This window comes from Rhipicephalus microplus, chromosome 7 (genome assembly GCF_043290135.1).
Source record: "Rhipicephalus microplus isolate Deutch F79 chromosome 7, USDA_Rmic, whole genome shotgun sequence".
Lineage (NCBI taxonomy): Eukaryota > Metazoa > Arthropoda > Arachnida > Ixodida > Ixodidae > Rhipicephalus > Rhipicephalus microplus.
The window spans coordinates 52867028-52881025 of NC_134706.1; the positions used below are offsets into that span (position 1 = coordinate 52867028).

General features: G+C 50.6%; 1 protein-coding gene across 1 annotated transcript; it reads left to right on the plus strand.

Moving 5' to 3' along the window:
• The first annotated feature begins 9744 nt into the window (after positions 1–9744).
• LOC142767465 (uncharacterized) lies at positions 9745–12863 on the plus strand. The gene is made up of 4 exons (XM_075869184.1): positions 9745–10060; positions 11837–12010; positions 12066–12158; positions 12230–12863. The coding sequence occupies exons 1-4, from the start codon at positions 9777–9779 to the stop codon at positions 12522–12524; spliced, it is 846 nt and encodes a 281-aa protein (XP_075725299.1). The 5' UTR covers positions 9745–9776; the 3' UTR covers positions 12525–12863.
• The last annotated feature ends 1135 nt before the right edge of the window (positions 12864–13998 follow it).

Here is a 13998-nt window from a genome sequence, read left to right on the forward strand (position 1 = left end):
CGGCCACAGCCCCAACCGGAGGCGATGACCTACGCCGCTACTGCACGACGACCTGTCGCCGCTCCTCGCCAACACCAGGACCCAACGTCTCCGCAGTTTCGTCGCCAGCCACCGCCGCCACCCCCGACGCCTTCCCGCTCGCCAGTAATCCAGCGCTCGCCGAGGAAAACTGACGTTTGGCGCACCCCGAACCACCGCCCACTATGCTACCACTGCGGCGAAGCCGGGCACACCTACCGCTACTGCCAGTACCGTGAGATGGGACTGCGTGGCTTCGACGTGAACGCGCCGCGTCCGCGCCCAGGTGAGCGACCTCGCGACATCGCCGACTACATCGCCGGATCGCAGTGGCAACAACGACGACCATCCCGTTCACCTTCGCCTGGCCGCTACGTCTCCCCGGATCGCCGCCAGTACACCGGCCCTAACCGGGGCCGATCCCCAAGCCCCTACCCGGGAAACTAAAGGCAGCAACCGATGGAGGTGCGGTTGCTGCACGACGCAATGGCGAAGATCCTCCTCCGCCGCCGCCGCCGCTGCCGATGACGACGACCACGACGCACGAACTTTCCCGACGTAGTCGCAGTACGCCGCCTGAGCAGAGTCTTTACGACAAAGCCTCGCCGCCGACGCGACATAGCAGCACCGGACCAAGCCGACGCAGCCGTGATCCGACGCCCCGACCTAACCGGAACGCCAGACGACGAACCACCGACCTCGACGTGATCATCGACGGCCACAGCGTCACCGCCCTAGTCGATACCGGCGCCGACTACTCTATCATCAGTGGTCTCTTCGCCGCTAAGCTCAAGAAGGTAAAGACTGCATGGGAAGGACCGGATATCCGAACAGCAGGGGGCCACCTTATAACACCGACTGGAACCTGCACGGCAAGAGTCACGATTCACAGCCAGACGTATTCTGTGAATTTTGTGGTCCTGCAGCAATGCTCGCGAGACGTCATTTTAGGCATGGATTTCCTGGACCAGCAAGGCGCAGTAATCGACCTAAGATCCAGGTCAATCACGCTGTCCACGGATAATGCAACGGCGCCAGACTGCAACGTCGCTCACAATGCCTTGAATGTGACAGAAGAGCAGGTAACCATCCCGCCACTGTCGAGCGTCATCATTTCCGTCGGCACCAAAGCGTCTACCAACTTACAAGGTGTCATCGAAGGCGACCAGCACCTGCTCCTAAACCGTCAGATGTGCGTCGCAAGAGGCATAGCCAAGCTTCATAACGGCGAAGCCAAGGTAATGGTGACGAACTTCAGCAACGAATATAGGCACTTAAATAGGGGCACGACGGTAGCACATCTAAGCGAATTTGTGAGGGCGAGCAATGCCTTCGCCCTCACTGATTCTCAGGGAGCCGCAACGTCGACAGCAGTGTCCGCGCCCGCCTTCGACGTCAATCAAAGCCTTTCCAGGCAGCAACAAAAGGAGCTCAAAGCCTTACTCCACCAATACAAGGACTGCTTCTCGTCGTCGTCGAGGCTTCGTCAGACCCCTCTCGCGAAACATCGCGTCATAACCGACGAATATGCCCGTCCGCTCCGTCAGAGCCCCTACCGAGTTTCTGCACGGGAACGCGAGGCCATCAAGCAACAAGTCGACGAAATGCTGCGTGACGACATCATTCAGCCGTCTACGAGTCCGTGGGCATCACCCGTGGTGTTGGTGAAGAAGAAGGACGGAACCCTACGTTTTTGCGTCGATTATCGTCGCCTGAACAACATCACGAAGAAAGACGTGTATCCCCTCCCACGGATAGACGATGCTCTGGACAGACTCTACAACGCCAAGTATTTTTCGTCGATGGATCTCAAAACCGGCTACTGGCAAATCGAAGTAGACGAGAGAGACCGAGAGAAGACTGCCTTCATAACACCAGACGGCCTATTCGAGTTTAAGGTCATGCCCTTTGGTCTTTGCTCGGCGCCTGCGACGTTCCAACGGGTTATGGACACAGTACTCGCAGGCTTGAAGTGGCAGACTTGCCTCGTCTACTTGGACGACGTAGTCGTATTTTCTTCCAACTTCGACGAGCACCTCCGGCGCCTTGAAGCTGTTCTTCGGGTAATCAAAGCCTCGGGACTTACCCTGAAGCCAGAAAAATGCCGCTTCGCCTACGAGGAACTATTGTTCCTTGGCCACGTTATCAGCAAGTCGGGAGTGCTCCCTGATCCACAGAAAACAGCTGCGATCGCCGACTTTCCTGCACCCACCGACAAGAAAGCAGTACGCCGATTTCTTGGCCTCTGCGCTTATTACAGGCGCTTCGTGAAGAACTTTTCGCGGATCGCCGAGCCACTGACGTACCTCACGAAGGCCAACGTCGACTTCAAATGGGAAACGCCGCAAGTCGAGGCATTTCAAGAATTAAAGCGACGCCTGCAAACGCCGCCAATACTGGCGCACTTCGACGAAGAAGCTGACACCGAAATTCACACGGACGCAAGCAGCACAGGGCTCGGCGCCGTGATCGTGCAAAGGACCGACGGACTTGAAAGGGTCATCAGTTACGCTAGCCGGTCACTTTCGAAGGCAGAAGCCAATTATTCCACGACAGAAAAGGAATGCCTTGCCATCATCTGGGCTACATCAAAGTTCCGCCCCTACCTGTACGGCAGGCCTTTCAAAGTCGTGAGTGACCACCACGCCTTGTGTTGGCTAGCTAACTTGAAGGATCCATCAGGGCGCCTCGCACGGTGGAGTCTCAGACTACAAGAATTTGACATCACCGTCGTCTACAAGAGCGGACGAAAGCACTCCGACGCCGAATGCTTGTCTCGCGCCCCTGTCGATCCGCCGCCCCAGGATGACCAGGACGACGACTCTTTCCTGGGACCCATAAGTACCGACGACTACGCGGAACGCCAACGAGCTGACCCGGAGCTCAAGATCCTCATGGACTACCTGCAAGGCAAGACCGCCGACGTGCCGAAAGTATTCCGCCGAGGACTGGCTTCGTTTTTCCTGCGAAACAACGTCCTCCTGAAGAAAAACTTCTCGCCGCTCCGCGTCGACCACCTCCTCGTGGTACCTTCAGCGTTACGTCCAGAGGTTCTGGAAGCATTACACGACGACCCGACAGCCGGACATCTTGGTGTTTCCCGCACACTGTCACGAATACAAGAGAAGTACTATTGGCCTCGCCTCGCTGCCGACGTCGCCCACTACGTAAAAACATGCAGAGACTGTCAGCGACGCAAGACGCCGACAACTAGGCCAGCCGGACTTCTGCAACCCGTCGAACCACCTCAACGGCCATTCCAACAAATCGGCATGGACTTACTGGGGCCGTTCCCGACGTCAACTTCTGGCAACAAATGGATTGTCGTAGCGACTGACTACCTCACCCGCTATGCCGAAACAAGGGCCTTGCCCAAGGGCACTGCCGCCGAGGTCGCCATGTTCTTCATTGAGAACATCGTCCTCCGCCACGGAGCCCCCGAGGTCCTCATCACCGACAGAGGTACGGCCTTTACGGCTGACCTAACGCAAGCGATCTTGAGGTACAGTCAGACAAGCCACCGCCGAACCACCACGTACCACCCACAGACGAATGGCCTCACCGAGCGTCTAAATAAGACCATCGCCGACATGCTGGCCATGTACGTGGACGTCGAGCACAAGACGTGGGACGCCATACTCCCGTATGTAACCTTCGCGTACAACACGGCCGTGCAGGAAACGACGCAGTTTGCTCCATACAAGCTCGTCTACGGACGGAGCCCAACAACGACGCTTGACGCCATGCTACCGGTCGGCACCGACGAAGAAGACCTCGACGTCGCCAGCTACCTGGATCGCGCTGAAGAAGCTCGACAGCTAGCCCGCCTGCGTATCAAGAGCCAACAGACGGTCGACAGGCGCCACTACAACCTTCGACGACACCACACCGAATACCAACCAGGTGACCTTGTCTGGGTCTGGACGCTGATACGACGACGGGGATTGTCTGAGAAGCTCCTGCGACGCTACTTTGGACCCTACAAGGTAGTCCGACGTCGTGGTGAACTGGACTATGAGGTCGTGCCCGATGGCTTAACGTCATTCCAACGACGCCGTGCACGACCCGAAGTCGTACACGTGGTGCGACTTAAACCTTATTACGCGCGCTGATTAGCTGTGACGCATTGTTAATGTAATTTATTGCATGTACTCTCTCTTATGTTCTGTCTTTAGCATCGGGACGATGCTTTTTCAGAGGGGGGTAGTGACACGTGCGGTTCTTTTGGTTTACGAAGGAAGACGCTATCACTTTCTGTTAAGCGCAACGCAGGCCGCGTTTATCTTGTATGCCACTCTGGAACGCGTTACGACGCGTGTATAAAAAACTGACACGTGCGGTTCTTTTCGTTTGCGAAGGAAGACGCTATCACTTTCTGTTAAGCGTAACGCAGGCCGCGTTTATCTTGTATGCCACTTTGGAACGCGTTACGACGCGTGTATAAAAAGCCGGCGCAGTGCGCCACTGGGGGTCTTTTTTTTTTTTTTTCCGTCGGCCGACGACTGTTCACGCCGCTGTTGCTGTGAGTTGTGTTTGGCCCTGTTTTGCTGGGCACAAGTTCGCCCAATAAACAGTTCGCCTGACACCGCCCTGACTCCTGCGTGCTTCCTCTCAAGTGCTGCGTGTATCACAACCTCGTGACAATATTATAGTTGAAATAAAGAAGAGGAAATGGACATGGGCCGGGCATGTAGCGCGTAAACAGGATAACCGCTGGTCATTAAGGGTAACCAACTGGATTCCCAGAGAAGGGAAGCGGGTTAGGGGGAGACAGAAGGTTAGGTGGGCAGATGAGATTAAGAAGTTTGCAGGTATAAATTGGCAGCAGCAAGCACAGGACCGCGTTAACTGGTGGAACATGGGAGAGGCCTTTGTCCTGCAGTGGACGTAGTCAGGCTGATGATGATGATGATGATGATGATGAATTATTTTAGCACTTTTGATCGCGATCGAGCCAATTGGGGACGAATTTTTTTTTTTTTTTGTTGCGTTGTGCTCATTTCTTAACTGCGTGAGGAAACCAGCTGTTTTAGCTTAATCAATCGAGCTGGGGATAGTGACGTAGAGTGCCGTGCTACGCCCCTGTTAGCGCGGCTCTTGTATTACGCTGGTGTTACAATCGTGGCTCGCGACAGCTGTGGATCGTTGTTGAACGGCCCGGTCACGTCCAACTTTCCTTTCGTTTTAGGTATAAAAGCTTCATTAAATTAGCGCTAGCTTGCAACACCTTGCCGATTCGATAATTTTTTTTATTTTTAGCGTTTTACCCGTCAGACCGATTTGGACGTCTGCAGCCGGTGCACGCTGACCAACTCTGCGTGTAAAATTAATTCACTGCATCTGTGGGTAATACAACTAGACGAAATTCCGCAAGGCCACGGACAGATAAAAGGAAGGCGAGTGTTTACTTCTTCCTCACCAAACACTCATCTTTCTATAGCAAAAACCGCTGCACCCGCGGCTGATCACATGGCCTGTACATAGTACAATTCAACACAGAATGTACTTCTTACCGCATTTCGCGCGACAAACAGGCATCATGGCAGTACCGAAGAAGCGTGGCGACAACAACCGATGTTAACCGCACCGGATCTGCCCGGAATCTGCTAAGCATCTGCGCAGTGTCGGCTTCTCCTGAGTGCAAATGAACCACCTATCACCACGTGATGACGCTCGACGAATAGCGTGCACCTAACACGTCAAAGGCTGAGTGTGTGGCGCCCGGGCAACTATGCTACCTGAATGTAGCATATACAGTAACTGTAGACAGGAGTGGACCAAGGGACATTTGATGTCACAAACATGCAAATACCCTTCACCTCCCCCAACCCCCACAAAAAAAAAAAGCTCCAATGCAGGCCTCCCCCATTGCATAGATATATATATATATATATATATATATATATATATATATATATATATATATATATATATATATATATATATATATATATACTGGCGCGGGGTGGGTAATTTCATGTTGAATTTCAATGGTAGAGTCGGGGCAGCCAATGGACTGTGCGAGCGAGTCCTCGAGTGAGTGACTCTGGCGTGTAGAAACGCTTCCAAATCCGCCATTGGAACACAATCTGCACTGCCGGGGCAAGGAAGGGGAGCAAGGTGGAAGCGGAAGTTCTTGAGTTGCCTATAATACCCTGCGCGTAGTTATTCAAATCTGCTAAGAATTCCACTGTCGAATTTTGTTGAATTACTTATCGTCCTGCACTTTCAGTCGGTCGCTGTCACTATCCGATGAACCGGTCGTTCAGGGGCGGACTCGGAGCTGTCGCTATCGAGCTGGATGATTTGCCCAGTCGATCATGCCGTCCACCAATACTGCCGAAACACGCGACAGCGGCGGCACGCCCAAGTGGGGTGGCGCCACTTAATGGTCCCGCCCTTGATAGTGTCATACATCCACTGAAATGGGTTTACGTTGCACTATCCAGAACTAACATATTACGTATGTACCCAACGAACCCATGTTGCTCTTGACACTCTTACGCAACTGTAAACAACTGGCTCGATAAAACGTATCCGGCGGTTCAACATACACATGTGGGAAGATTTGTACATATCTTTAGTGTCATTTTGTCACGTTTCGCTCAACCGTAAAATTACACTGGTCACTTTCCCTCCGCATGCTTTGCATGACATCAATTCCCGTGGTACGTGGGATCTGTTTTTTTTTTCTATTTATCACATAAGCATCATTCCCGATTTTTTGGTCGCGGATTATGCTGATTTTCCGCTCACAACCAAGGACACAAACTCCGATATCGACCCTGAAGCCGCAATGGCTACGAAACTAGCTCATTGAAACTATCGAATTACAATGCACTTTCCAAAGCACATTACGTATGCTGCCAGCCAAGAAAAGCTAGACGAGCATGGAGGGAAGAGTTCGAGAGACGACCGAGAAGAAGCCTTTACGGCGCGAAATGATCACAACACCTCCAACACGCAAGCGCGCTGAAATGGGAACAGAGAGGGAGGTGGTCGGAAAACGAATGCGGTACGGTTCCCGTTACAGTAAACATAGCAATACTCCAGAGGGTATGGCCAGGGTGCAGTCAGGCGTTTTGGGCTGCCGCAGCGCTTTTGATTGGCTACCAAGAGCAAGACACGTGACTCTACGTGCACCGCCTTTTTTCAGAGCGATAGCGTGGCAACATTGAAGAATGACCGTACTCTCTTAGAGATCACAGCATGTGGTTTCGAATTTTGTGGAGGAGCGTTTGAGCAGCGCGAGTTGTGTGATCGGCGGAACTTTTTTCAGTTGCTCGTTCGAAGTTAGCAAGCAGTTGTGAGGTACGCTGTCCGCTCTACCCTCCTCGACGGACTCCGCATTTCTTTTGTGGGCTCAAAGCAGGATTTTACACGCTTGGATACTTCGGAGATCGTTTGGTTGCTCCTACGCTATGTCGGGTAAGTGGCTGCAGAAGTGCACTTCAGTTGAGTTGGTTTAGGTCAGCTTTCGTCGGTAGCAAGCGGCACCATGCCTCTCGTTCTTTGAGCGCGTCCGTAAGTGACTGTGTCTATACGTGTGTGTTTGTGAGCCTCTGTCATTTGGCAGAGATTCTCTCGGTGTATTTCGTTCCGAATGGTTGTACAAGGTATTACTGCGATGTAGCTCTCGCCGGTCGGCGCCCCGTCCTCGGACTCCTCCAACAGTCTTCCGAGCTTTCTCTTTTCTCTTACCTTTTCTGCCGCGCCTTCCGTGCCGAGTGCTCTCATTCCTTTATATCTCCACCTTTTCTATTAATTGCTTCGCCGACGCCCTCAAGGCACTGCACAAGTCAAGTGCCTTTTTCGTTTCCGTCTAACCACCACAGCCACCATTTGGAAGCCGGTGCGGGAATACCGCATAAGTGCCACAAATATAATAAGGATCGTGAACTGCTATAGGACAGGACGACACGTCGACACGGACTCGGTGGTGCATCTTCATGTACAGATGCATCAAGTGTAAATAGTCCGTGTTTATGTAGTACATTACGTTTCTTTTTCAATATAAGTGTGTATATACACGTCAATTAGATCGAAGCCACAGTTATGGCTTTGCGCTCCTTCCCTCGTTATTATTTTGCTCGAAAGAGCCACAACTGCGACTTCTATTCGAACATAAACTGTACTAGCCCAACAACGTGTACTTCTAGATTGCATATTCTTACCGTGCTGTAGTTTTACGTCCGAAAACCAGGATGTGATTATGGGAGATGGCGTGGTGGAGGGCTGCGGAAATTCGGACTGACTTTTATTCTTTAACCTGCACTCTCATCGCACAGTACACGCGCCTCTGCCATTTCGCCTCCATTGATATGCGTACGCCGCGGCTGGGTTCGAACCCGCGACATTCGGGTCAGCACCGTAGCCGCTGATCCGACCTCGGCAACCGCTTCTATCGCATTCATTTCGTTCCTTGTAAAAAAGTATTTGCGCCAAAACGAAATTATGGACTACATGTCCAAGTATGCACGCTTCTGGTACGTCAATTACAAGCAGTGCTATTACAGAGGTAATAACGGTTACGCGAACTATTATTATAAAGCCCAAACTCCATAAGCGCCAAAATGCCCGCGACAGCGACGAGCGACGCTATGAGCGACGAAACAGGGCGTTCGCGCGACGTGTCGCGTGCTCGTTTTCGCGCGATCGCTCGGTTCTCCAGATTTGGAAACCGTCGCTCATCGCCCGGAAGTGCTAGGCTCAAGCAGCCAATAGCGAAAAACCGGAAAAGACGAAGACTACATAGGTGCACGTGACCCTGCCCGAGTCAGGTATGCGCAACAAGAAATAACGCAATGTTTATTAAGCATGCGCATATAAAAAATGCTGCAAGGCAATAATAAACACTTTCCGTTCCATTACACAACAATATATCTTATTTTTAAATTGGAAACCGCTCGCTACGCGGTTTTCTTGGTGCGAGTTGACGGCCTCATGCCAGCAACAGTGGAATTCGCTCGCCGAAGCCGTCGCGTGAATGAGGTTTGCCTGCGCTATGCATACCTGCGCTAGCGACTGATCGCGCGACGCCGATCTACGTCGCGTCGCTCGCCGCTGTCGCGTACATTTTCGCGCTTATGGAGTTTGGGCTTAAGGCGTACGCGGCTGTTGCTCGCGTTTAAGTTCTGAACACCCCCAACTACACTGCATCCTTTTCCGACAAGCTTCAGCACGCACGCTAGCCTACTGCACGACCACGGTATGCGTACACCGTGCCCATAACCAGGCTTCTCCGGCCTCAGCCCGAATCGCCTACTTGTGTCGCGGCGCTCCGCTGGCGGGGGCCAAGCGCCACTTTGTCTAGACGCATGGCGCGACATTTGGTCTCTTCGTTTTGGCTGCACCGGCTGAACCAGTTCAAAGGGTGCAGCACCTTCGTCCTCGTTTTGCCGGAGCAGCGCGCGCCCTCTGTCGCACCCTCTGCACTGGCTCCCTCGTTTTGTCTAGGTGTAAGCCTAGTTCCTGACGAGTTCTGTACCGGCGTGCACGCACTCCAAAGCAGGTGCAGAGTAGTGCAGCATGGCGGGCGTCCCCCCAAGGCCAGAGCAGACGACGTTGCAAATAGTTGTTCAGGGCGTTCAAAAGGAAGTTAAGGCACTTCACAATCCCGACGGGTCATTTATGACGGACGCCAACGGTTACGTCTATGAGGCATCAGGTAAGTCAGGCTGCATGCATTGCCAAAAAACGTGGTTAGCGGCCAGGAGTCGTAGTCGGTCAGCAAACAGCCTCGTAGCATTGCTTATGCTATGTCGGTATTTTTAATCTTGGTTTTCGCCCTTGCAGACGGCAAGCGCGTTACGTTGCGGTTCATGGCAGGGAATCGTGAAAATGACCCCCCTCCGGCACAACCGCCGACGCCTTCTCCTGCCTGCGACGGCGACGTTGACAGCGATGGGGCTTTAGCCGCATTTCCAGCAGCAGCCGCGTCGGCTGAAGATGTGGAAGAGCTTTGGAGCGCCCGAAAAACAAGGTTCTTCATCGCCAAATACTCGGAAATGAAGGACTTGGTGGGAAAAACCAGGGCACTTCGGTATGTCATCCTATGTCCAAAATTATTTGCAGCTTTTTATTATTCCGTTTCACTCTAGGCAAGCACCAACAAGATAAGGGCGCATGAAGTTCACAATGGCGATGGTTATTGTTGCCTACATTTTACTGCCAGCAATTTACATTTTACTGCCCCCCCCCACTGAAAAAAAATTTTGGCTATGCGCCTGACTGTGACATATACGTTTACATATACACACAAACAGTATGTATAGTCACGCACATATATACACAACGAAGGCATTCGTAATGTTTCATTAAGTCAAGTGATCTTCAAAAACAGCGACGGTGCTTTTGTGTTGGGCATTGCACAACCGCTGTCTTGCCGAAAAGGTGCAGCACCTCCAAGCTCAAGCCATGTTGCAAGTGTAGTGCTGCCTTGAGAATTTGCACTAGAGGGAATTGCATGTTGTTATTCTGAGGCACATCTCTAGCAAGTCTCGCCCTGCAGTCCTTGTGTCTTCACTGTCTGTCCGTATTTCTCTCGCACTGCCACTTTTCAAGATGGTGCAGCTCATTGTTAAAAGAGATATGCTTCTTGACACGTGCTACCCTATCTTTGAACCTAGACTGCGCCGTCGTGTCAGCAAACAAGGTTGCGCAGCTGCATGTTTTACAATGCAAAGACAGGTTAGAATATGGCTGTCTCCTTAGTGAAGCTTTATGATCCAAAAGAGTGATTTACACAATGTTCAACTTCTCCAACATAATGCTTCCCGCACAAAAAGAACGTTCGCAGTTATCAGAAGTGTGTGAATAGTGAATTTCGGAACCTAATCAAGTAAGAGTCAAATAGTAATGGCACCAAATAGAATACAAATAGTAATTGAATACTGTTTGAATAGTAAGTAGACCATTTTCAAAACAGCCTTAGAACAGAACATTTTATTTGAAACAAATAGTCACAAACTTTCGACAAAGGCCATTACAGTCAGTTTGAATCTACTCAAAATACCACAATTACGAAAACTAAGGTAATCTCGTATGCAGCAGGAACTAGAATATTCGTAACATTTTGTAATTGTAGGTTCAACTACGGCATTGACTAGCGTTATCAACGTGAGACTTTGTCACCTCACTTTAAATAAAATTGGGACACAAAAACAAAACAATTTACAACCAAACATTGCAGATACAACTAAATATGTAACGGAGCAGATCAACCCGTCATCACAACATGGCCTGCGCACTAAAAGCGGATAACAATGGGCGTTGAAATTTACATCTGCAAGAACAATTTACGCAAACGCAAAACTTGTATCTGTTGCTAGTCGTGAAGCTGCAAGCACTCGTAGTTCCCACCTTTGGTTATTACAAGACGAAGACAGGAGCTGATAAATGCGATACAGCTAAAGTGCAGTAAAAATTGAGCAAGAATGGAGCTTTCAGAAGCGCATTCATTCGACAATCAATATAGTGTAGGTAGTCTTGCAAAAGCTTGGGCTGCGTACAGGTCACATTAGGGATTGAAAGAATGACTTGTAGCTGTTTCGTTGTTTTGGGGTTCTCCCGCCAGTGCCGATTATTAAAAGAATATTTGTTACTTAGAATATGTGCAATTCGATTCGACTTAGGAACCGAATACAGTGCTGTTTGATTCATTATCCAAAATTTTCGAATAATCGAACATCCCTAGCAATTATCCCTGAAAGCTACACATATGAAGTACTAAGGAAAGGTTCATGTGCTACTGCAAGACTTGGGTCACGTTACGTCGCTTCCTTCTTTCCTACTAACTGTGCTTTGCTTTTTTGTTTAGCACAAGAAGGCTTCTGTGGAAGAAGTTGGCTGAGGCCATCAATACGGAGTTCTTGTGCAACGTGACTGCCACACAAGTGGAAAACAAATGGAAGTCGCTGGACAGAGCATATAAAAAGTCAAAAAAAGACAACAATTCTTCAGGTCACCACCGTGTGAACTGTGAATATGAAGAGTAAGTTACGATTGTGTCTTCATATCTTCAGTGATTCTCATAGTGTCTATTACAGAGAGCTGGCAGAAGTCTTGGAAAAAGAACATAGTGTAAATCCAAGGCTGCTCTTGGAGCCTGGAAAAACAATCCTGCCTAGTGCAAGTCCAGAGTAAGTAAAAATTACTTAATTTGTGCTGTAGCCTGGAAATGACATGGCACCTGTACAATTACTTTCAACAGCACCAGCATCACTGAAGCACCTCAAGATGCAGCAGTCCCAGTCGAGTGCAACACAGCATCCAAAGTTCGGAGCAGCACAACGCCAAAAAGGAAGCGCCAGAGTAGGTCCCAAGTCACGCCGCTCTTGGAGGCATTAGAAAAAATGCAAGCTTCGAGAGCTAAGCAAGAGGAGGCAGCAGTGAAACAACTGGAGGAAAGAAAAAAATGGGAAGAGGCAAAGGCAAAGCGGCATGATGAGCGCATGCAGCGATTCGATCGGTTGATCGACGTACTCTCAAATAAGGACGGGTTATAATATGGGCAATAAACTTTTATAACACTAGCAGTGTCTACTCCATCTAATTTGTTAAAAAAAAACATTGCTTCTAGACGCGGCACCCCACTTCGCAAAACATTTGCACACTGAATAAATCGCGAAGCAAAGATGAACTTCTAGCACTGTTCCTTTGCAATGAACTCTCGCAGAGACTGACTGTAGCCTGGCAGACTGCAATCAAAATCTCCTTCACTTTCATCATTGCCCACATCTTCTTCTTGGGGAAGCGTTGCAAGTTCCTCAAGGAAGTCCCTTTCATCGTTGCACATGTTGTGTAGCACACACGCAGCCATAACTATATAGCAGCACTGTTGCACACTTTTTGCATCAACAAGGTAGAGCCTCCTAAAACGCTGTTTAAGCAGGCCGAAGGTGTTCTCAATAAGCACTCGTTGTTGACTGTGTCGTTTATTGAAGCTCTTTTTCCACGTAGGAAAAGAACTTCCATTGTCCTTGAATGGGGTCATGAGCCATGGCATCAGTGGATATGCACTGTCACCCAGTATATAATTGTCTTCACATTCCTGAATTGCGCGTGCAAAGAAGGGGCTCTCCCTCAGGACACGGGCGTCGTGAACCGAACCTGGAAACCCAATAAACACGTTCAGCAACTTGTTCCTGTCGTCGCAGATTCCTTGCAGGATTATCGAAGGCCACTTTTTCCGGTTGAAGTAAGACTGCGTAGATTCGCTTGGAGTGAGTATCCCGATGTGTGATCCATCGATACAGCCGATGGTGTTTCTTGGGCCCTTGCCTTTACTTTTGGCGAGGAAGCCGTTCTTTATGCGGGTCACTTCCGCGCTACTAGGCCAGCAAATTATCTCATCGCTAATAGCGTGTAAGAAGTGAACGACCCGTGTCACACAAACATGAACAGACGACTCGGTAACATCGAATTTGTCGCCTATGGCGTACATAGATATTTGTGAGCCTAGGTACACAAGCGCTATGAGGCATGTTTTTTCGGCACTGATTTGTTGGCGGCCTTGCACTGCCCTTGGGTAGAAGGCTGAAGTCTTGAACTTGGCCCTGAAACTATCAAAAGTCTCCCTGGACAGCCTGAAGAGGCGCTTGAATTCATACTCATGGTACCTGCCGATAATGCTTTCGTACCCGGGTACACGGTTGGCATCGTCGCGCACCAACGCGCACGCGACCAAGATGCACGCATCGTCGTACTCATCGTCGCAGTCACTGCAAACGGCACCGCTGACGGAATCGTCGTCGCTGCTCGAGTCCAGCAATTCCATCGCAGTCACAAGAAGTGCCATCACGGCCGTGTATTGATCGGACAAGGCGGCGGAGGCGGCTATTTTAGGCTTACACTACAAGGTGTTCTCCGGCCTGCACTCACGTCAACTCACGCCTTCGTTTTGGCTGTAGCCGTCGCGCGCTAGTGTCGGCTAGTGCCGAGGCGTGGTTGAGGCTGCACCTGCACTTGCTCGACCGGCGC